General features: G+C 42.9%; 2 protein-coding genes across 4 annotated transcripts in view; one reads left to right on the top strand and one right to left on the bottom strand.

Annotated features, from left to right (window-relative positions):
• LOC118285910 (aldo-keto reductase family 1 member B1-like) overlaps window positions 1-25010 on the bottom strand; it is a 72671-nt gene that overhangs the window by 4393 nt on the left and 43268 nt on the right. Inside the window, exon 1 of one of the 3 annotated variants that reach the window (XM_035609864.2) lies at window positions 717-896. The exons of 1 other annotated variant lie outside the window; for it this stretch is intronic. In XM_035609864.2, the coding sequence (XP_035465757.2) occupies window positions 717-782 (66 nt within the window). In that variant the 5' untranslated portion in view covers window positions 783-896. Of the gene's footprint in view, window positions 1-522; window positions 674-716; window positions 897-25010 lie in introns of those variants that run through there. One more of the 3 variants, XM_047336189.1, reaches the window with a different exon arrangement.
• The window catches only part of tfec (transcription factor EC), a 39316-nt gene continuing 20197 nt past the window's right edge, over window positions 5892-25010 (top strand). Inside the window, exons 1-2 of the mRNA XM_035609746.2 lie at window positions 5892-6023; window positions 12701-12938. Coding sequence (XP_035465639.2) covers window positions 12717-12938 — 222 coding nt within the window. The 5' untranslated portion in view covers window positions 5892-6023; window positions 12701-12716. The remainder of the gene's footprint in view (window positions 6024-12700; window positions 12939-25010) is intronic.

Raw genomic sequence — 25010 nt, 5'->3', positions numbered from 1 at the left:
GTTTTTTTATGTGATCAGTTTTTGAGTGTTGGCTGTCCGTCCCATATGAATGAGAATAGACCAAATATTATAAACACCTCTAAGCAAAAACTCAGTACAGTTCAATGGCAGTGATTTTGACGTTGTGGATGATGGGGTTGTACACAGTATATATATATATATATATATATATGTGTGTGTGTGTATGTGTGTGTGTATGTAGACAGTATTAAACTGCATTAGTTTTTATATTGGTGTACCAAAAGAACTGTGAGGTCTAAATATATGGGTCTACCCATATATTGTTTAAAAAATGCATATTGTTTAGTAATGCTATAATATGTAAATACATCCCATAATATTTGTTTTAAAAAGAAATGCTACTACGCCTCATCTCTTTCATGCTCAACTGCATCCTGGCTGACACGTTCGCTCCTGTTCCAATTGCACAATGACCGAGCTGCGTTTCTCCCGTTCTCAGGAGAATGTTCTCCCGAGTTGAACTCCCAAGTGCGTTCCTGGAAAGAACGCGAGCACACATACTTGCGTTCTTTGGTGTTGACGAACGGCCGTGAAGTGTCGATCAGCCAACTTCACGTTGACACACGAGCAGGTGCTGTCCAGGGACAGTCCGCGGGCACGCGCACTGCCGCGCCGCGCGACCCCGGCTAACGGGCTAACGAGCTAACGAGCGCTAACGAGTTCACTGTGAAAAAAAAAAACCAGACAATACGCACTCTCCACGTCCCGAGTCCGACGATGGGCATCTGCGCGCCGGTGTTCAGTTTCACCGTAGTTGCCATTTCTCCGGCGGGGCTGAGTTCGGCTGAGTTCGGCTGAGCTCGGAACGGCGACGGACAGATGCGGAGGCAGCGATCGACGATCGACTCGCCCGAGTCAACCGGTACCACCTTGATATGATGAGGTGTTATTTTAACACACCCATGGGTGTGTTTCCTTTACAATTGTAATACATGTATTAACTGCAGCAGTCTCGCGTCATATTAGGACTATCACGCAAAATGAAAAAGTACAGTGTGTCCCTCTAAAGTTTGTACAATTGTATGAAAAAAGATGAATTAAAAGTAACTCTTTTTTTTTTTTACTCAACTACTGCACAAAAGTGAGCAGGATTTCTGCACCAGTAAAAAACGAAACATATAGATGCTTCTAGAGACATTTTTAAGACCCTTGAAAAAGAAAAGTTTAAAATCCCTTCCAAAAAGGAACGAATGCACGAGGATACATGTTTTCTGATATTGGTGCATATATGAAAGAATACTCAAAATGCAATGATCACAGTGTTTAACGCAAGTGCTCCAACTTGTATGTAGCACAGAGCTGCAGTTTGCAGGATCTAGACGATTTTACGAGGCACAAAGGGATTTGTTGGTTCTGCCACGGAACCACGAGAGGGCGCCATTACCACACTTACTAGCCGTGGGTATGTTTACTTTTCAATTTTATCTCATTTATTAACTGCAACAGTGTCGCATCGTATTTGGCTTTGCTGACTTAGCATGTTTTGACTGAAAAAGTACACTATGTCCCCCTAAAATGTGTATATTTGTATGAAAAAAGATGATTGCCATAGATAGACATCTGGCCCCAGTCGGAGAAAAGTAACCACTATTGCACAATAGTGGGCAGCATTTCTGCACCATTAAAACATTTAAAATTGAAATGCTTATAAAGACATTTTTAGGACCTTGAAAAAGAAAAGTGTGCAGGATCTAGACGATTTTACAAGCCTTTACAACTGATTTGTTAGTTCTGCCATTGAACCACAAGAGGGCGCCATTACCACACTTACCAGCCGTGAGACAGTCTCCTCAAAAATCACAGGAAGCGAGGATCTAAGGTAACATAATTACATACATAACCTAATCTGGCCAAGTAATTACAGCGACTTGGATGATTTATGAATGAATGCTTTCACTCGAGGTGCCTAAAACCTCACGCACACATCCAATATTTCGTTTAACTTTTATTGATAGAAAAAAAAAAAACAGAATGCTTTTTGAACTCACACCACGTCATTGTCCAGCATGTGGCATGAAATGTATGAGATAACATTTTTTTCAAAAAAGGCATCTGTTACCTTAACAACAACTTCCCCGTGGCATGATGCTTGCACTGTGACAGCGACGTGCATCGTTGTAAACGTGTGCACACGGGCCAACCTTTAGCCCCATGAGACAGTTGAAAGAGGGAACAAATACAAGGTGTCTTTTTTTCAATAAAATCTGATAAAACCTCACAGACCTTTAACTGAGCCATTGAACGCTCTGAGCAGAAGATAAGAGGGGGAATGAGAGAGCGATATATAAAAAACCATACAAAAGGGAAAAGTTACGGGAGCCAGCGGCCACTGTGTACCTCACAATGGCTCTCGCCAAAGTTTGTGTCTCTTCTGATCTTCTCCCAGCTGGACACCTGCTTTTCCAGGGCCCGGCTCCTCTGATCTCACTTCAGACACTGGAGGTCCTTTTGCCAGAACCGCAAACTGTCAAAGTATCCCAGGAATCAAATGCTGTCGCATGCTGTCATGATCAAAGACCCACAGGTAAACCAGACACAAGACAAGCAGACGCACACTATTGCCATCTTTAAAAAAAAAATTGAAAAAGGGGGGGGGGGGGGGGGGGGTAATGCGTGCATCGATTACAATGAAGGCAAAGAGAGGCGACCATCAAGGCACAACAGAGGCCGGGAGAAAACCCAAGTGCCTCTCAGGGAAACTTTTGGACAAAAAGTGTAGACTTAAGGCAAAGAACTGGTGGAAAAAAGGGGGAATATTTATAGACAGAGAGAGAGAGAGAAAGGTTGTATGACACATAATTACATAGATCACAATGAGGCACTGTCGTCTTTTCATTATGTGTAGCCATAATGAATGCTCAGTGCAGCCGGTTTGTGTCAGACCAGACGCTGCACCGGTGAGACCCGACCTGTCCCGGGGAGATCAAACACCTCATTTCATTTCGGTTGGCCTCCGCTCTGCTCTCCCCGCTTCTTTTTCTCTTTCTCGCAACCTCTCGTCTCTCTCCCGTTGGCCTCAGCTTTCGCTGTCTTTTTCTCTGTTTCTGCCAGAGTGCCCCGGGTCACAATCTCCGCCTGTAAATCTAATGTCGAGTGTCAGCTCCCGCCGAGTTCACTCACACACTCGCATTCTGCACATTCCGTCTGCTGAACAATAACAAGCTCGGGGTGAGAAATCCCTACGTCATAGGTAAGGCGTGGACGTCTGACAAGTGCATTGCGCCGCTCGCAGTTTTCGCAGGTAAGATCATTTGGCTGAGTTGAGCCCTGCAGACATGTTGGAAAATAATATTTTAAAACCTACAATAATCTTACTAATAACTGGATTAGTGCAACCAGTAAAAATGACAGATGTAGAGCTGAAACTAATAGTCTACTAATTCATTATCTGCAACAAATTTGACAATCTATCAATCGTTGACCCTTATCTTTTTAAACAAATATGAAAAAAAGAGCCTCTGTCTTCTGTGATTAATAGTTTGCGGATTTTGACTGTTTATCAAACAATTCAAGTTGCTTCAAATGTCACCTTGGGTTCTGAGAGGATGTGCGGCGGGTGTTTCTTCATTTTGTAACTTTTAATAGACCAAAAAGGGAAATCACTCACACTAAGAAAATAAACGTTCACCACGGTTAAATAAGAAAAAAATCTGAAAACATTGACATATTGTGCCACCATGTGCAGTGTCACGTGTTCAAAATCACAAATCGCAATGACGGTGCATGAGAAAGACTCCGGGGCCATTCTGCTGCAGTAAAACTAGGGCAAATAACTGTTTCGTGTTAAATTGAATCTCCCGCTTAGTCAGTTATGGCAACTCTGGCGACGTTACATTACTTCCACGCAGTCACGTGATGTGAAGAAAAAGCGCCACGGCGTGCACAACACCGGCCCGCTGACGACAGAGGACAGTGGCACCGGTGTCGGTGTGTGAATGGCCCCATAGAGTGAGAAATTGCATCTGAGGCCAGTGCCTATGTGAACAGCAGAAGCCCAGAGAAGCTGCTGCCTCGACCAGAATAGTTCAGACGAGTTAAGTTAATGTCACGGAATGTAATGCGTGCGTGTGAAAGGGCCTCAGTGTTACCTTCAGTTAACCCGTCAGCGTGTTTGTTGATGTCCACTGAGCACTCCCATCCCCTTCCCCTCAGCTCTCAGATCCGACATCCTATGAAAAGCATGGAGAGCTATGAAGAAAGAGCGCCGTGCGAAATTCAAATTTGGTGTCTTGTCAAATGGCAACACTGAATCCTTCCAGCACGTACTTAAATACTCGGCGAGTCTCCAGATGTGCAGATGTGATCGGTTTGATGAAAGGTTTCTTTTTCATGCTGTAAGAGAATTGGAACTGTGTATATATGCCTCAAATATTTTGTAAATTAGCCGTCATTTGAGCCACACCAGCGGCATCGTGGCTCTTCGGGGTCGGCCGGCCGGTCCATCAGCGCAACATCTCAACCAAATCATTGGATGGTTGAGCATGAAATCTGGACATTCATTCTCCCCTGGCGATGAAATCTAGCATGTAATGAATTGAATTCTTTTTTTCTTCATCCACCAACAGGTTACTTGAAATCAGGGCATGTTTTAACTTTCACTTGCAACAATCGAATAGATTTTTGTATCTTGATCTTTCGCTTTTTACTGAATCAGCACGCTGTGATGAAAGCTTTGTGCTGTGCAAAATGAGGTTAAGGTGTCAGAATATCATAACAAGAGTTTTTACGATAACTTAGAGCGCGTGGGAGGTGAATCACTTAAAGCGGGGGGTCCAAAACAATATTGTAAACTGCATTTTCAAATGCAATAACACATATTCTGAGCATATCAAAATAAAGGCTTCAGAATCACACAATGCGCTCCCTTCACACACACACACACACACACACACACACACACACACACACACACACACACACTCTTGGCCTTGTCTGCGAGCACAGAGGTGTCTCCTCTCTGGCCCCTCAGACACGGTTTGGTTTTTTGGCTTGATTAACCACTTAGTTCAGTCTCTCAGACACAAGATTGCGGGGAAAAGGAAAGTAATGAAGTGCTTCTGGATTTGCATTCTCGAGAGCTTTCGCAGACGCCGTGATTTTCAGCCTGCCGTCGCTGTTTGTGCTTCGTCGAGAGACGCCCGCTATTGCAGCGGTAACGCGCGGCAAGTGTCCATCCAGCCTCCTCCATATTGCTCCCTCATCAACCTAACTGCCGTGAATAAACACAATCAACACGCGTCTGAAGGGGCATCTGGAGGCTTTTTTCTCTGCCAATCGTCACCGCCGGGTTGTTCATCATTGTCATTATGCAGATTACAGTGTGACCGTGAACGCAGTGTCGGAGCCCTTTCCCTCTGGAATGAGATGCCACTGTTCCATAAAGCTGATCAAAAGCACTCGTGTGTGTGTGTGTGTGTGTGTGTGTGTTTTTTTGTTCTTACAAGTTGAGCAGCACAGATGAGTTATGGACAAACTGTCTCAAGAATATGAAATTAACAGCATTCAGTCTACACTTGATGTCAAGCCGTTATTTTAGTATTGACCTGGACAACAATGTCAAAGTGCGAATGCTGCATTATCTGCTGAAAGTGCCATGATTTTGTTGATAAAATATATAATAAACTTTTTTTTTTATCAAAGTTATATGCAACAGACCGTACGGTGAGACAAAAGCTTCTGTCTTTTGCTACTTTAAAAACTTTAGGCGAACGCGATTATGCAACGCGATGACTTGCAAGAAATCTGTGATTATTTCTGTCTTGGATATAGGGGCGTCTTACATAAAGGCTTCCCTTTGCACCCTGCTCCTGGGTGCAAGAAAAGAGGAAACACAATTGTCTTTAAATATGGGGCTTCGTTCACCAGTCCTTCCAGGAATGATTGAACATCAGCAGGAGGAATCAACAAGCACGTTCATTCTATATTGGACTCTGGAGCAGATAACCAGACGTACACTGTACATATACCCAGGAGACGCGTCTTCTGTATCCTCCAAACTACAGGTAATTGGGAATTTGAGATTCTTTTTTTTTTTTGTCAATTACACTGGTAGGCAAACAATATCGTGCTGCAATCTGAGGTGTAATATAATGTGATTATAAGAGCTGCACTTGCTGCTATATTTTCTAATCACCTCACCTCCTCTCGTCTCCGCGCGCAACGTCCTGTTTCAACAGGAAGTCCGCAATTTTTTTGTCTCTTAAATACACAATTAAATATTTAAGAATGAGTATAACTTGTTTAGATATTGACTTTTCCTGAGACGGAGACTTTGGAGATTACAGAGAATAGCTTACTATAATTACCCTGCCCCTGATTATGGTTTTATATAAAGTTATGTTGAAATAAGAAAACATGTATTTCAAATAGTATCCACAATCAATGCCACGTAATTTCTTTTTGCACGTTTATAAAAGGTGCTTAATGGACTGTTGCTCCTCTCTAACCTCATATAATTTCACAAACATGTCATTTTGCAAAAGACTATCATGCTGGATTACGTCTTTGCCAGCGTCGCCCTCCTTCGCACATCTCCTAGCGTGGGCACGTAGTATGTTTGTGAGAGATCAGGATGACACAGCAGGAAAATCTTGAAAGTTCCTCATGGGGCACTTCCTCTTTCAAAGTCCGCTGATATTATTTACAATACCAGTGAACTTCTCCAATCTTGCATCACGGGAATGTTGTTTTTCGGAGCGGGGGTGTGCAGGTCCGGAGCTGGGGGTGGGGGGGGGGGGGGGGGGGGGGGGGGGCGTGTGCACAGATTGAGCAATAGGGAAAAGAGGGTGTCTGTGTGGAGAGGACGATGAGTCACAACCAAGATGACTAAGTAGTATATTTTGAGCAGAATATCTGAGCCACGTAGATGGTTGTATGCTCAGAGGATGGGGTGCAAAAACGTGGTGCAGAGTGCAGCATGATGGAAGTGTACTTTGTGCACAGGGCCCCCACATGAGTTTTGCAGTATGGACAGATCATTCTCGTATGAGTCACGGCTTGACAGGAATGTCATTTGAAAGACGACGACGATGACACACACACGCCTTGTCACGCCTGTGTGATGACGATGGCTCCAGTTGCACAGTAAAGACAGTTATGATGAAAATGTCCTTTTCAAGATGTTGAGTAGGTGCGTACAACACCATCTGGTGGCTAATCTGGAAATGACACCTCGGATTTTCGCAGTTCCAAAGAAGTGCATTAGTGCATTTACTTGTGTTTTTGTACGAGTAACCACCGTAATGAGTAATCAGTCTTTAATTTAGCATTTGCACAGTGCAATAGAGAGATGTGTGTAGGAAGCAGAGGGCTGGAGGACATGCTGAGCAGGAAGAATACAGACATTGTCTGCTCTGAGGACTGACTTCAAAGTCCGACTGTGGTAACCTCCTCTCAGCGGTGGCGCACAGCCTCGACCGAGGAGAAGGGAAAGTGAATGTTCATCCACGGTCTGCGGCCTCTTCCTGAGACCGCTCTTTGAAGTGGCAGAATGGATCTGATTGGCCTGAGAAAGTAGACACGTATGGAATCTCTCGGTTTTTCCCTCGTCCCGAGAGACTTTGTGTTTTGACAACACACAGGAACGCGCCACAGGTTTCACATATTTCAAGCCGAAAGCCAAAGAGCTCCTCTGTGCCCTGTTTCCTTTGTACAAACTGGTTTTCAACACCATCTGAATTTTTTTTTTACGACTAATTACAAAATTAAAACCAAATATTCTTAATTTAAAGCTGATGTCTGTTGATATTGCAAATGACATATGAAAGCAATTCATTATTCCGGGAATGTCATTTCCCACCCGCTTGTACCAGTGAGTATGGATATTCAACTAATAACCAATTCAATTGACCATAAGAATTAAAATGCACATTTGGCCTGTGAGCATCTACAAGTAATATTAATAACAAAATAGATGCATTAATACAATTTTGTGCATATAATTTTTTTACATAAAAAAATGAATTTCATGTGATACATTAGTCTTTTTTTAAACTCTCAAATATTGATGCAGGTCACAAAAATCTATTATTAGTTGGGCACTACCACATGCTGTCTCACAGAGTTTTGATACAACTGTATACATTTACTTGGTATTATATTAACAAATGATTATGTTTTTATTGAACTAAAACAGAGTCAAACTGTATTGACATACATCCATTATCTATACCGCTTCATCGTTTAAGGGTCACGGGGGGCTGAAGCCAATCCCAACTGACATTGGCCGAGAGGCGGGGTTCACCCTGAACAGCTCGCCAGCGTAACGCAGGGCCGACATACGGAGACAAACGTCCACTCACTCTCACATTCACACCTTTTGTCTCCAATCTGCATGTCTTTGGACTTGGTTCGAACCGGGATGCGAACCGAGCAGCTTCTCGCTGCAAGGCGACGGCGCTTACCACTACACCGCCCCGCATCCCGATGACATACGGAAATATACAAACGTACCGACAGCTGAACCACACGTGTGTTTAACACACAACTCCAAATGGTGACCTCATCTCCTCACACAAACCGAATACCATCTGCAATAATGACCCTGCGTGAGGGGTGTCAGGTGTTCAGAAGAGACTGCTGGTGTGACCGGTGACGGAGGCTGGATCTCCTTGTGTGTCTCCTGCGTGTCCGAGCTTTTCATCATTATCTTGGCTCACTGACTCATGTCTTGAGCACAGGGAGCAACCCTCTCGGAGCGGTCTTGTTTCCGACGCGCCGGGGGCGCCGGGGGGGACAATGAGAGAGAATTAGCGGCGAAAAAGAAGCAAATAAAAAAAGGTGCTTCAATACATGACGAGTCCACCGCGGATGAGAGTGGAAAGAAAGAGACATGGGAGGGGGGAAAAATGGACGGAGAGGGCTTGATGAAAATAAATAGTGGTGCTCAAAAGGGAGGCAAGGTTGAGCGGATTGGAGGTGATGATGAGTGGAGAGCTGTAGAAAGTCGTACATCTACTGGAGGGGTTTTAATGAGGCAAATGTAAGTGTGTGTGTGTGTGAGTGTGTGTGTTCTCATCTGTGACACAGACACTCAGAGAGTCCTCAGCAATGATACTACCAACTTCCTGTCTCCACGTGGGTGGGTGAGGATTTGTGTAAGTCTGCAACATGGACAAGACAAAGACAGACAGACAGACAGACAGACAGACAGACAGGCAGGCAGACAGACAGACAGGTAGACAGACAGACAGACAGATAGGCAGACAGATAGACAGACAGACAGACAGACAGACAGACAGGCAGACAGGCAGACAGACAGGCAGGCAGACAGACAGACAGACAGACAGACAGGCAGGCAGACAGGCAGACACCCATAACATGTGGCTCAGAAAGTTTACGACTACTTTCCCAGTTATCACCATAACAACGGCGATGCGCTCCACTGCTCCGGGATGATGCCAGTTCTGGTCTAGCTGGTGCCACTTTACTCAGTGGGATTTTCCATGTACGACTTTATGCTGCAGGAGACGTGCGTGACCTGCTTATCAGCCGGGGGGGGGGGGGGGGTTAACTCGTTCTCAGAGCCGCTATTGAGAACGCAGCAAGGCGCGATAATGTATTAACCATGGAGCACAGTGAAAGAGCGGGTGCATGTTTTTCCTTTGCGTTTCCCGAGAGGCAGTTGGCACGCACCTGAGGCTCAACCAGGTATTACACAAACAGACGACTTGTGGCGCGTGGAGTTCACACCTCCACATAGCTGTTTGATACATTTGCAATGGATTCAATTACTAATGATGACTACGGTAACTGATTAATCACTGACGCACTGAAACCAATAGACAGACAGGCAGACGACAGACGGGCACAATCGACGCACTAACACAATTTATGTTGGCATTTACTGTAATACTCACCGAGACAGAACTTTTCCCCCTCCTGACAAACAAGTCTGATCACAGAGACTATAGAACCAGGCCTCGGCGCGTGAGCGGTGCAGCCGCGTTGCCTGGTGTCTTTCAGCAACAACAAGGCTTTGTGCATCTGTAAACCCCGTCGCTGGAGCAGCAGGAGGCCTTCAGTTAACTGTCAGCCATCAGCTGGAATAAAAGGAAGTCAAACAGGGCCAACGCGAGTTGAACAACCAGGGGATCAAAAGGTGTCGGTCTCATGAGTTGGGGCCATCACAATAGCATTACGTGGCCCCTCAGCAAGACAATCAATAATGAGAGCCACATTGGTCAAGGTGAGCTCATTAAGGTGTGGAGGACAAAGACCTGCTGCCCAGGTGATATATAATAAACCACATGTTGGGTGCCAAATACGAGCTTCCTAAATTTGGATTAGTGACTTCTTAACCCTGGAGTCCTGGGCTCTGAGAAGTCGAATGAGATCAACTACAACGACCGATGTTGGAGCTTAAGTGATTGGAGTGTGAGAATGCAGCTCTGGCCTGAGGGTGCTCAGTAAAGCAACATCACGGACAGTGGATAGAAAATTAAAAAAAATCATTGCCATGCACACAACTGAGAAATGAAACAATGCGCATTACCGTACAAAAGTATCAACCATCTCTCTAAATGAATTATTTTAACTTTTTGTACAAATAATGTTAAGATCATAGGCAAGGAAGAGCTGCATGCAAAATGATTAATGTAGCCCAAAAATGCAAACTGTATTTAAATGTGGCATGTGCATAATGCACCACTAAATAACAAAAAAAACCCTTCAGTCTAAGAACCGGAGTTAAGAAGTTCAAATTCCAGAGACACACATCTCTCCACAAAAAACGGATTTGTATCTCTTACGTGACGTTTGGAAGGCAGCTGCCTCTTCCAGTGCTGCCAACAGTGGATCAACATTCCTCACTGATAACACTTCCACACACAAAAACCCTGTGTGTGACGTTAGCTAATAAGAAAGGCAGGTTCAGGTGGCCATGTGTATTTAGCCGCTCGCACCCGACTGTTTGTTTTGGGGTAAGGATGTGGCTATGACTGCAAACCAAAGCAAAGTGCAATGTTTTACACTGATCATTCATACCAAAATTCAGATCGGTCTTACATATTGGCATGGGAAATGTTTTCACAGCTTTCTATGCGTCATTTGTCAGCCAACTTTGCTCCTGTCCGTGGCCAGTGATCTCATTACCCTAAATGTGTCAAGATGCATTGTGTCTCCCAAAAATGCGAAAAAAAAAGGAAATGATTCTAATTTCGATTACCGCTAAAAATATATCAGCAGCAATAATCACATTCGACTTCCAGCCACTTCCTTGAGGCAAATTCTTTTTTGGAATTGATGCAGTTAATAAAGTAATCATTTTAAAGTGAATTGTTCAGTAGGCACAGTCAAATTCAGATGTTTTGAAATTCAAATATGATCCCTGACGGCGTGTATTATATTTCTGACCTTGGAGCCATTTGATTTAACCGCACATGTCACGGGTTAGTAATGGTGCTGGAGGAACTGGGTGACAAGAGCCCGTTGAGCGACATTCCCAAACCCCATTACACGCTCTCCGAGTGTTGAGCCAGTTCATTGTTATTTAAGGAAGATGCCTTGCTCATGGGCTAACAAGGAAGCTCACAAATAGCAGACAAAGACCTCGGGCCAAACCCACACAAACAAACGAGTTGTTCCAAATGACAATTCTTCATAGGAATGTAGCAAGGTGGACAAAACCCCGTTTTTTCCCATTCCCCGCTCCACGTCATCTACACATTATTACATGGGGCCCAGAACTGCCTGGTGAATTCTGGGATTCAGGGATTCTGTACTGTTGGTGACAGAATATAGGCAATTAAACACTGTGTTTGCACCATGCTTGGACAGCCAGGCGCCCATATGCCTCGCCAATTAACCTCCCGCATAAGGGGAGAGGGGAAAGACGAAAGAGAGGTCGGAAAACTAGACACCAAGATTAAAATCACACACATTCGCTTTCCCTTTGCCCACCTTCTTTTCGTGTTCGACCAGTTCTGCTTGTCCTATTTTGCATGTATTCGCCATTAGTACTCCAGTTACAGTGACAGCTAATTTGCACTCAAATATTGTAATTTAGATATGAAGTGCTAACTGTGTCCTTGGCTCCCGTCGGGACCGTTGGCTGTTGATGACTTCTCCCCATCTAATGCACTTGCAGGCAACTTTCTTTGGGAAAGTTCTCAAGCCCGACAGCAGACAGCGAGGCTCCCTGGCAGAGGGTTGGAGAAAAAAAAAGGAAAAAGGGGGCGCTCAGGCAAAGTCAATATGGTTTACATCCTTGGGCTTCCATTGATGGTAAATACGTCAGTTGGAGGCAGAAGAAAAGGATTCTGCCACACATGGTTACAGGGAACATCAGTAAGTAGTGTGGACATGAGAGACATACCGCCCTTTGATGAATATGTACCACTGTGGTTGAAAATCTACAATGTTCCGGTTTCCTCGTGTGTTTATAAGAAACTTGGCAGCTTTCATGAAAAACAAACCAGACAAACCATGGCAACACAACTGCGGAACACAGTTTCTACTAATCAACATACAGTGAATCCAAGCAAAACTGCAAATGCGCTGACACACACAACCACATCCATCCATCTCCCTTCTGCCCTCTCGCTTCCCTCTCCGTGACAAGTTATCCACTGGGAAAATTCAAGAGCACATCATGATTTAATAAAGATAATATAACAATTTCATTACATAATTAGTTAACTTCCTAGCTAATGGTTATTTTTTTGTTTTCTTTTGCTTACAGATTTGAGTTGTAAGAAATGTTCCGGCCGTGCTCCAGCCCAATCAACCAGTGGGGGATTAGTCAGAGCGATGGCGGACAGCGTTTGTATAATTCTGGACCATATCCGCATAGCTGGCCTCAGTTCTATCCCCCTCATCCCAGCACCACTGTTCATCAATCTCCAACCCAGCTTGCCTACAGCGGAGCCCACTCGAGAGCACAATCCCCGGTTTGGCACCAATTCCAAAACAAATGGAAGGTAGGTAGTTTATAGATATCTACTCATACACCAAAAACAGATTGAAATTTTAAACCGATGATGGCTGTAAATGAATACGTTTTCACAATTGTTCATGGGGGGAAAATGAATTGAATGTATATTCTTGAAATTTCAAATTTCCTGGAAATTCAAAACAATCAGAAAAGCCGGGGAGCTTTCTTTTGGGGAAATGATTGTCTTCAAAAAATATCATTAAAATCCATCATTGATTTTTGAGATAATTCAGTTCGGCACCAAAGTGGTGGACTGACTAACTGGCAAACAACGCTGTAGTAGAAAAAAATTATCAACATATATAACAGTATCATATAGCTGATTTCCAATTTAAGAAACCATTCAATTGATTTTCAGCCATTCATTCACAGTATCGGACAAACTTAAAGGGGCATTACAGATATTTTGTTTCAAGGGAATTTGATTCTGAAGATCAGAAAAACTCATTATATATATATAGTATGCCTATAGTAGGTATGCCCTGTGTTTGCTTTTGTAAATTGAACTCCCTTTGTTCCTCTATATCTCTTCACATTACATTTATATGGCAATCACACAAAGAACTGCAATCTCAACACAAACAACTAACACCTCCAGTTTAGGAGACCCACTATCAATGGGTCTTTTTCTTGCCCCGATGCTTCCCCCTAATAGCCCGTATATCATCACTGGTAATTGCTTAACTGACAGGTAAAAAAAAAGAAGTCACATGTTGACAACATCATGTCACCCGCTTAATGACAGAGCCCCGTCAAATACATCAGCTGTCATAAATATGAAACCCAATCAGGTCGTAAACACAGCAGGCCTCCTCTGGTGAACCTCCTCCTCTCTTCTGCATGTTAACATCAATGACACATTGTACTCTATTCATCACACCTTTACGAGCCTAGTGAAAAAGGATCTGATCACTGTAGAAGAAAACTGCGTATTTTATTGCTATCTTAATTTTTTTTTTTTTTCCAAAAAGCAACTCTCAGTGGTTACATGCATCTTCTGACATCTTCCACTGATGCACACTGGCATGGTTTGTGTGTACGTTGTCGTTGTTTAATTGAATAAACTCTGTGTTTTTTCGGGCTCATTTCTTAAGGAATTCTGCCCACGTGGGCAATTAAAGACCCAACACAATGTGCACGCTGAGCCATAACTGGCAACTGTATGCAATTCGAGGTTGTGTGAAATTTGCCGCTGTGTGCTGTTGTGTATAGATTGCGCAACGATTGCAGGCCTCATCTGGGAATCACATCTATGTTCACGCGTTGCTTTGATGCAAAAGTGAGGCTGAATTTTGTATGTTTGGGCTATTGTGAGAAAATCAAGTAACTCCCAGATCGGATGTCTCCTTTGGCTTCAGGGCGGGGATTTCTGGAAGGGGAGATATGAATCAGACTTTTAGAGGAGGAGGAACAGAAAACATCCCTACATTAGATGGATGACTGATAGACTTCAAAGCATTGTTGCACTATGTCTTTCCACTTCTTTAGGAGGCCTTTCATGTGCTAAAGCTGGTCTTGTGTGTGATGTGTGAGTGTGTGTTTGTGTGCAGTCAATAAATGCCTCAAGGTACAAGCTCCCCCCTTCAATACAAGAGGATGGGTGGTTATGTAGATACAGGTGGAGGCGACGTGGTAGAGTCCTTTGCCTCTACCCGACCTAATGTGGCGATAAAATCCACACTGTTGGAAGTTGCTGAAATGGTCAACTTTCTGTGGAGAATCACGTAAAAGGGTAGCTCTACACTCTGAAGGTTCTTTGTGATAAAGATTACTGTGTGCTTATTATTATCCTCTGTCTACTTCCTTTAATTGCACAAACAGTGCATATTAGGCCCTTAATGTGTGTTCTGATACAACTCTATGTATTTTTGTCTAATACCCCTTGTAAAGCCTGTGAGTCATGGTGGAAACACAAGACGTTGGTGTGTTGTTGCGGAAATATCCACAAATTCAACTGGCCAGCTGGTACAGCTTGTACTGTGGCAATCAAATATGAATGCAGTGGTTTGACAAATGCATTCTGTCCTATGAAATGCAATCTTGTTACGGCAAAATATCATTTAAAACCATTAACTGTGACGACCCATCGTTTTGTGCTGTGGAAATTTTCATTGACGATTTAAAAGTGTGATCAAATGACTAACACTGACGAAAACAAACCTTTCTCGGTTCACCCACAAGGTCAACTACATCTAAGTGACAGATGTCAAGAGAAATGAGATGGTGTGTGCGGCGGCAAACGGTCAAAAACTGCGCGAAAGAGGAGCTCACGCTGTTGCCAACCCTAACCCTGTGCACAGGTGGAAATGGTAAGGGAGAAATTGATGGGAGTCAAGTAAAGATTTAGTCATGGCTGGTGTGAAAGAAGAGAGAAGAAGAAATAAGAGGAATGCATGAGACAGGGAGCGAGCAAAGGAAAGAAAACAAGAGGAGGGTGTTGGGGCAGCAGGGACTGTGGCAGGCCAAAGCTTGCGAGAGCAGCGGTGATCGGTCTGGACCACCCATCTGGACTGGCTGAGCGCCTGGGCCGGCTGGACCGCTGGTTGCCTGCTGGACTGGGTGCACGCATGAGTGAAGGAATAGAGACAGGAGTCCTGTGTAATAATTCAGATGGATGGAACACTGTGCTGGAGCATAAAATATAAAAGCTGAACTATACGTAGGTAACGCAATGCAGTTAAGACGTAAGTGAATAAGGCTTTTTCTTTTTTAAAAAAGCTGTAAGTGAGGAAACATTCTTTTCTTGAATTCAATAATACGGTCTCTTGGAGCTCAGAAGTGCCACGGTGGGCAAGAAGACTCTTCACTACAAATGAATAATCAAATGAATAGATCTACGTGCATCTACATGGTGATATACACCTGTTGGGGTGCATCCTACAGTGACCTTATGACGTTACCTGTACAGCAAATCTCCATAAGGAACAGCCATGCCTGTCATCCATTTTGTCTTTGCACGCCTGAACTAAGGCCTGGTACACACGGCGCTTTACAGGGCCTCTTTGCATACCGTCACCCATGGCACTGTCGGCGTAACTAGAATAATTTTCTGGTCACAGATGACCATAATACAATGTCCAGATGGAGTGCTGTGTTTACCCGCTGTGGTAACTGCAGCCCCCTTCTCATGTTGACCCATGTCCTGGCAGTTTGCCGCAGATAAGGCCTTGGTCTTTGTGTTAAAGATAACTGCCGGCCTTCCTCAAGTCCTCTCAATGTGCCTCACAGCGGTCACACAGAACTCAAAACCAAAGACACCTGGGCAGAAGGCCACATTTTGACAGCCAGGCCTTAAATTTACCGGAGAGTCTGAATTTCTCGATCTTCTTCAGCCATTCATCAGTCTGCTTCGCAGCATTGGTGACATTTGCTCCATTTGAATTTGGAATTGTTTCAGAGTGATTTTTTTCCACAGAGGGCTTTCCCCTGACCTCTTCTGTTATGAAAGAGTTATTTAAGACAGTAATAGGATTAGACAGAACAGCCCTCTTAAAGCCTCACGTTTGATTCTTTAGTGTCTCACATTGGCCATAACTCCATCCTAACAACACACACATCACCACCCCTCCAGCTCACCCCTGACCTCTTCCTACACGATTGTCCTTACAACAGCAGAGATCAAGCCATCAGACTGTCTCGATAATTGACACACAGAACAAAAACACAGACCACTTCTGGATAAAACATATCATAATCCCTGGAGGTGGGGGTGCTGGTTGGGGGGGTTTCAAGGCCACCAAGATAGCTATTCACAGCATCCAGAGAGACCTCCGGGAAAGACATTGTGAGGTGTTGGTATGAGACTTGGCATGACACTCCTGGGAAGAATGGTGATTAGTAACGAATAGGATAGACTACCCTCTAGGACGTTTGTTACCATCTGGTTATACATTTAGAAACATAAGTATGGCACTGACTAATGCTGTTAGTGTGTGAGCAGGTAAAGAAAAAGTTGCATTTTAGATAGAAGCTTGTTTTTGTTGCCATTTAAACTGCAAATATAGTTGAGATACATGAAAGCATTTCTGCTAATTTACAGTGATTGATCCATTTTCAACAATATGTTGTGTGGCCTTGCACATCCAACGACGTAATTGGTTGATTTACATTCCAAGTGTGACATTGGTCACCCAGAGTAATAGGGGTGGCTTCCTAAAAATGCCCAGCAATCGTGTCTCCTAGATATCACATTCATACTGTATATTTAATTTGCAACAGCCAACATATTTTGAAGGAAACATAATTCTGACTGGATTATATATTTTCATTTTACATTATGAAGAAAATGTTGATACTGAACACAACAGTAAACTCTTCATTGACAATGTGTTTCCTTTGCTTTCATAATCATGGTTATTATGAGGAACTGGCAGCATTTTATTACAACGTTTTAACAATGTTGAGACACATACTTCTCAACGTTTAAGCAAAACCATGATCTTAAACTGGAAAACACTAAAAAAATATGGTATTCATGTTACAAGGTAATCTACCAGGAATGCTTGCATATATTTAATGGGCAGATGCAATGCATTGCATTCAGGTCTTTTCCATTCAGACTGGTATAGATAGTCAGAGATTGCCATTTGTTAATACCAAAATTCCATTCACTAATTAATTAGATCTCTATTCCTCCAAATTATTTTGGGCATTATTGTTATAAACTGTATAACCTCTACCTCAGGAGCCTGTCTGGTGCCTTGGATTGGCTCCAATTGATTTGTCCAAGTTTAGATTGAAAACCTGATTGCTCCTTTGCCATTACAGCTTTTTAATGTTTCCATTACTTGGAACTCGTTTTTTTTGTTCTTGACCAGTTTTTAAGGTCACTTATATGGTCTTGCTGTCCTTGTGTTTCTACTTTTCTTGAGCTACTTTATGTTGTGCTATCCAGTAGATGATGTGTGGCCACTCAGTACTTTAATTCAACAATAAACTTATTTATACAGACTGTAAGCACAATCATAGTCCATTGCATGTCTGCTTTATACAAAGACAAATCCTGAAATAACACTACAAAATGTTTTTTTATATATATATATATATATTTCACGTAGGTGGATGGAATATGTGTTCAAGTGATTAGGTTTTATGTGGATAAGATCAAGCAGTAAAGTAATCACTGATATGGTAAAAGGACCATTTGTCTCCCTGTATTAAGAGACAATGACTTAGTAATTATCTTAACAACACGGGCCTCATCATGCCCCCTACTCTTTACTCCCGCTCTTATCTATCCCCATCTCTTTACATTAACACCTTCCTTTACCATGGCAGTGTTTTTGGCCATGCTCCTTCTGACATTTCTCACAGAGGTTAATTGGACTTGGGTGGCAAGATTTTACTTGTGACTGTATGGATAAACAGCGTGTGTTTCTGAGTATCTAAGAGAAAATGGAAGCTAATGTTGTATTGCACCCTTGTAGTTACACCAGATAAATGGAATTTAAGCCTGAAATAGATATTTATTAATCATCTAACAATCTGTACAATATAGCGTGAATTTGTCATGATACCCATACAGGGAAGTTGAAAAAGCTTGCGAGTTCTCTTGCGAGTTCTCTTGCGAGTTCTCTTATGCAAGTGCAAATTTTCCCTGTTCAAGCTAGGGCCGGGTACTTGACTGAAGTCAGTAGTGTGTAACAAGGTCGCTTGATGTGACATTGGTCATAATGTCACAATTTGATTCCCTATTGATAAATTGTAAAATTGGATTAAAATTTACTTTTTAGTTCTACAGTAACAGAATGTCACGACTCTGTCCTGAAGTAGATGAAGTGCTTTGTTCCAACAACATGCATGTTGGCTACTATACCTGCAACCTTTTGCTACACTGATCTCTTTCTTTGACCACTGGGCCACCTTTCTTCTGGTACTAATGTCATCCGGGCTAATACCCATGCACCTAGTACAGCCATTCATTCAACCATTCAACCCTGGTCATCACCGGGGCCCCTGCATACTCCATAGCCTTTATAAGATTAATGCAGTGGATGGAGCAGGTGTCTGCCAAAATTCCATTCCTATTTAAACCTCCAGGCCCATACCAGCAACATAATCCTTTTAGGCCTAATTGAGTGAAGTCGACAGTCTTTTTCAGTTAAACTGAGTTTACACACTAATAGGATTCAAAAGGGGGCAAAAAAGGTACAATGTGTAGGGAGTACTCGTGTTAGTGTGTGTACTCGTGTTAGTGAGGGGTAAACAGGGACTGTGTGTTGGGACCAGTAGAGGCTTCCAGCTGGGTTTGGGGATCTGTATTTAAGAAAGAGGGAGGGAGTGGGCTGGAGGTATCCCTGGAGGCTAGATAAGCTCAGAGGAGGTAACAAGAACAACACAATTGGTATTCGGGAACCCCTAGTGTGTTTGTGTGTCTACGATCCATTTGTAATAAACCGTGCGACGTTTGAGGAGGTCCATTGTGTGTCCGCGAATATTAGATCAAAACAGAACCTGTAATCTCGATGAAAGATAACTGCATTTATCTGCGTGTGTGAGAGCTTGAGCAGGGATGCACTTAAAGAATTACGCCTGTCACGTAAATACACTGTCACATCACAGGGAACATTAGCGGAACAATGTTCTGGCAAAGTGGCAGAGGAAATGAAAAAAAATTATGTGGTTTAAAGCATTAGAAAATTTGATCTCAGTCTCGCAACATTTGTCTGAATGTCAGCATGTGCAGTGGGTTTTGGAAAGTCATAACAGAGGGACATTACATTCATTAAGCACATCATAGGGGTAATGTGATTTTTTCCAATGAAATTGTCATTCTAAAACAAGGAAACTGCTTTGACTCGTGTTGTCTTGTCCATACAGCACACACAAAAAAGCAGAGGATGTGTGCTGCAAATATATCTAACTTTCTTTGACTTGTTATGGGACATAAAAGTCAAAAGAAAGTTATGGGACATAAAAAGTCAAATCACTTTCTCTATTCTCAATTACTTTAAAGATATCTTTACTTCCATCAAAAACTTCCTGGTAAGAAAGCAACCAGAAGATATAATCTATTGAAGCTTCCTTAAGCTCAAAGACAGCAGAGAATGGCAGGCTAGGCCTTAAAAAGAATCAAAAAGCTTGTCACCTCATTGAATCCTTCTTGTTTTTTGGCTTGTGGCTACTGCATGATCTTATCAACGCCCTTTGTTAACATCTCGGCCCCTTTGTTCCCGTATGGAAGACAAGATGAGCAGTTGTGATAGGCAAAGCCTCACACAGCCACACACACATACACGGCAAATTAAGGAGATCAGAGTAGGACACAGTGTTTAGCCAGTGGCGTCAGTGACACAGACACGGCCTGAGGACCTAACCTTTCAGGGGCCCATAGCGAGAGGTGCTACATGGGACCCCCTTTGAAGACAACACATCCAAGAGGAATTGAGAGACGAAGGGTTAGCATAGACTTTTTAGCATAGGCTGATCTTCCGTGGCCTTCTGTCATGAAAGAAATCGGCAACAAAGGGACTAAGGGGAAAATTGACTTCTTACTGGAAGTGACAACGCTGATGTAATCTAGCTTTTTACAGGACTAGCACTGAGTTAAGAGACCGACAATTATTTTATTATGAAACGAGATAACTGTTTCACACAGTCGTGTTGATTTTGGCACCTTATCTCAGTCCTTCGGCTTTTGACTCAAATTTGAATTAGTCAAGCCTTGTTTTTGTCAGTAAATTCCTATGCATTTCATGTTAGTCCGTTATTAATCATCAATCTTCGATTAAGACAGAACAAAGGCCAGACAAATATGGCCATAATCCATATTGTAAGAATGTGGCGTGAGGTTTACAATGATCTGACAGTGATCAGCTACAGTTTAACCCGAGGAAGCCCCTAAATGCCCTGAGTGCACCTCAAATACCCCGATCCTCGTCAAAGTACTACATTTTTCGTTCTGTGTATGCGCAAGTGCGTGTGTGACAGAGAGAGAGAGAGAGAGAGATTCCAGTGATTGAGACTAATCTGTGAAGAGTCAGAGGAGGTGGGGGAGAGATAGAGCTTAGTACAATGATAGAACAGAGAGAAGGGGGGGGGGGAATCAAAGAGTTGGAATAATTGGCATAATTCAAGGTGGCTGGGCACAGTCAGGGGGAGTGTCAGTGTTGGGCGAATCTTTTGCCATCCTCAAAGAGAGACGGTCTGCACAATTAGCCACACGAACTCTGACCCCGCTCAGAATAATTAATGAATAACAGAGGGGATAAAGACAAAAGGCGCAGCGCGGTCTGGTTGAGTGGCGAGCGAGGGTAATACATCAAAGAATGCCGTTAATTGGCCCTGTGGCTTTCATTCTTTGCCCTATTTCTTTCAATTCATTGACTCAAAATAATGGGTTCAGGGTCATTATCAACAGGTCGTAAGCCCTGGGAGTGCCAAAATTCAACAGGAGAGTGTGTGTGTGTGTGTGTGTGTGTGTGTGTGTGTCTATGCTTGCCAATGCATGTGTACAAAAATGTGTGCAATGGCTTAGCGTTTGCCTGGCCCCCCAAAGTCCTGACGACATCAATTCCACACAGGGCGAAGCAACAGTTGTGTAGTTGCGCTGGGATGAGAGCAACAGGCCACAACTTTTAAGTCGGTTTTCAGTCGTGCGACAGCTTTACGAGTACAGCTTTTATTGCATCTGTTATGCTACAAGTGTCGTCACGATGCTGGAATATAACTGGTACGGACAGGTAAGTGCAGCTAATACACACGTACTGCTGTGGTGATACTTTGAGCAGTAAACACTGCAAATGTCCGCCGATGCGACCAAGTGACAGTCAATGTAGAGAATATCTGCTACGGCTTCGGAGTTAAACAATATTGCAGTATAAAATTGTACTAATAATGTTGGTGATTTTCAATGACAGTTATGGTTATATTAAGGATGGCATACAACGTAACTGAATCAAATAATTAGCAACTACGTTTCTTTTGATTTCACAAATCAAAATTTTCAAACAATACGTTTCGCCTGTCTGAATGGCTCAGATAAAGAGCGGCCTTGTTGCAGATTGCTGTACAGGGACAGTGACGACAGTTACGTATGAGAATGAGATAAAAGAGGCACCTGGGCACCTGTGGGAGGAATGGATGGAGACTCTTTTTTTAAATAATAATTGTAATTATTATCCTAAAAAAAGATTTAGCCATTTTTCTCCATTGTAAATTCATTATGTTTAAGTCAGATAACATTGTGTCGATGTCCAGTGAAAACCTCCAAAGATCTCGAAATTTCCTGATCACCTTGCAGAGAATTTTATATTCATTTGTGTTAAATATAAAATATGCACTTGTTTGTCCACCGAGAACAGGGATGTTCTTTTCTTATAAATTCACGATAAGCTGACGTTTTGGACATTCGTCATTTTCAGTGATTGTGAATTTGGGCAACTACCTAAATGGCAATATGGTAAAATATCACTTCATATTATGTTGGAATTTAACAGAACACTCATCAAATCATACATCAGGAGAAACTGTGAGAACTTCAATTTTACATTAAAAACAAATATTAAACTCTGCTGTTGATACAAAAAAATCTGTGCGTTCATTCTCTAACAGCAGAAAAGGAGGTCATATAACAGGACACGTTAGAGTCTTCTTCCTGGCACTTGTACATTCCATAATGTCAGACCTCCAGATGGCTTTTTCCTTATAACGGCATGTGAGGTCAATTCAAATTTTCATGGTATGATACAACATCGGCACGGATGATTAGGATGATTCACCATCAGTTCACTTCAGGGCGCCCGTCTCTCTGTTTATCTGTCTGTGGCTCTCCTTCTCTTTGCTTTTTGTCTTTTGTCTCGCAAACTTCATTTGCTGATAACTGTCAAAGCCAAGGAGTGTAGTTTTGGAGTGAAAACCCCTGGTCATGTGAAATCACTCCCGCCCACGTACAGAACCAGACACACCATGAAAGAGCGAGGGGGGGAAGGAGGGGTGGTTAACTTAATTACCATAACTTTGTCTGCTCACGACACGTGATTTTGTAAGAAATACCTCGCCGCTTGTTACACACTGAAATATTTCAGCCATCCTCTTGGCCGACTACAGCGCAGGTTGCTTTTTTCCCCCCTCCTCTCTTCTAGTCCTTTAATTGCCACCCGAAAGGTTTCCCATACCTGGGTGAGCCATGTCAAGCAATTAATACCCTGAAATACGCCTTTTAAGTGAGTCTTTTGGTCTGTGGGGCTCCCCATTGTGATGAAAAGATCGGTGTCGTCTCACGTTAGCCTCGCACAGGTGCCTTCTCTGCCTGCACATCAGATTATTGCCATAACCAGAGATGGAGAAACTGATACAGATTACCAGATAGGCAGAGAGGGAACGGTATGAGGCACGTTTAGATGGCGATAGAGGGAGAGAGCAAAGGGGAAAGAAGTGGAAGAATAAGTTTAGATCATGGTATGGTGGGACTTGCTCTAAATCTTTAAGTTTTTCCTAAGCACAGGATGCCCTCATGGACTTTGAGGAGGCTAAAAACACACACACAAAAAGGGGTGTTACTGTGAACTAACTCCGCTCACAATTTGCAACAGCTCAAATGCATAAGGATCAAGGTCAAACAAATTTGACTGGTTTTCCCAAAAAATGAAGGTCAGATCGATTTCCTTTACCTTTCACAGAGCACTGGGTTCCATGAGCATCAACAGAGTGAACATTTGCATTGCATATCATCATGTCGCATCGCATGACAAGAGGACAGAACAGCAGATTTTGGAGAATTCATGCTTGGTGGTGTGTTCAATTATTGTTTCCTGCCATTCAAGTTCTGTGTCTTAAGTTGGCGAATGATCAGTCCCCAGTTAATTGTGGAGCTTTTTACGTTGGTTAAAACTTTTAGGCATGGTAGTCTATGGCAGACACTCTTTAACACACTTGGAACTGCCAGTGAGTAAATGATGGAGAAAATTAATTGAACTCAGGGCTTCCACAGCTAATTATTCAATTTTCCAAGACTGGCAACTGAAGTGATGAGAGAGGGAGGCTGGCGGAGCAGTATCATCCAATAAAGGGGGCGAAAAAAGAAATACAGACATTTTGAAAAATTAATACTGACATTGATTTGTCAACAAAAAAAAGGGCAGAAATCTCCATCTCCATCCAGCGTTTGGCTGGAGGTATTTTAAAAATGGTTTACGCCCCGTAGTTCAGTTCCTTTGCCGACCATTCAAACTTGAGGTATGACCAATGTGTTGAGGTCACCGTTACCCTGAACTTTGACCACCAATATCGTGAACATTCGTGAACATTTGTGCCAAATCTGAAGAAATATCCCCTCAGGAAGGACAGACGGTCGGACAACCTGAAAACTCGGAGTGACGACTTTGAAGGAAGTCAAATCAAATGGATTAGGTGTATTATGTCATAATTAGCATGTGAATTGTGGAGTTAAAACCAAATGTCAAATCGCTGAGGTCAAAGTGACGTTGACCATGAACCTTTGACGACCAAATTGACCAGTTCAGTTCCAGGTATTAAGTGCATTTTGTCAGTATCAGCGTATGAATTGTTAAAGTATGACAGAAATTGTGTATTGTGAGTATTGTATTGTAACACCTAATTCTGATAAGTTCATACTTCAGTCCAAGTGAAGGTTGGAGTAACTGCTTCAGGGTGTTTCTGAGATATCGCCTCACGAGAATTGGACAGACAGACAAGGTGAAAAACATAATGTCTCCTACACTGAGATATAAAAAAATAACAAGGTAGTATGTACTCAAGCTGCGCAATGTATTTATAAAAACAAAAACATGGTATCTGTTTGGGGGGACAGTTCTAGAAAATATCGTATGTTGTCACAGTGTTACCCAAAGAACAGAGATTCAAGCCGATAGGGACCGAAGCACTTTATAAGTAACGACATGATCTAAACGCAGGTCCGTATAAAACCTGATTATACATGCATGTGATAAAAGCAAGAGTTTGTCCGGCCTTTACCTTTCACCCCCCCAACCCCCTTTCTTCCATTCTTGGTCTCCCTCTCCTGCATTGGTGGGAAGAGGAGCATCGGCACTCCGAACCGTTCAAACAGCAGGGACACAAATATAGCCGGATAGAGCCA

The sequence above is a fragment of the Scophthalmus maximus genome, chromosome 12, assembly GCF_022379125.1.
Source record: "Scophthalmus maximus strain ysfricsl-2021 chromosome 12, ASM2237912v1, whole genome shotgun sequence".
NCBI classification, from domain to species: domain Eukaryota; kingdom Metazoa; phylum Chordata; class Actinopteri; order Pleuronectiformes; family Scophthalmidae; genus Scophthalmus; species Scophthalmus maximus.
This window is presented reverse-complemented; position numbering and strand designations above follow the sequence as displayed.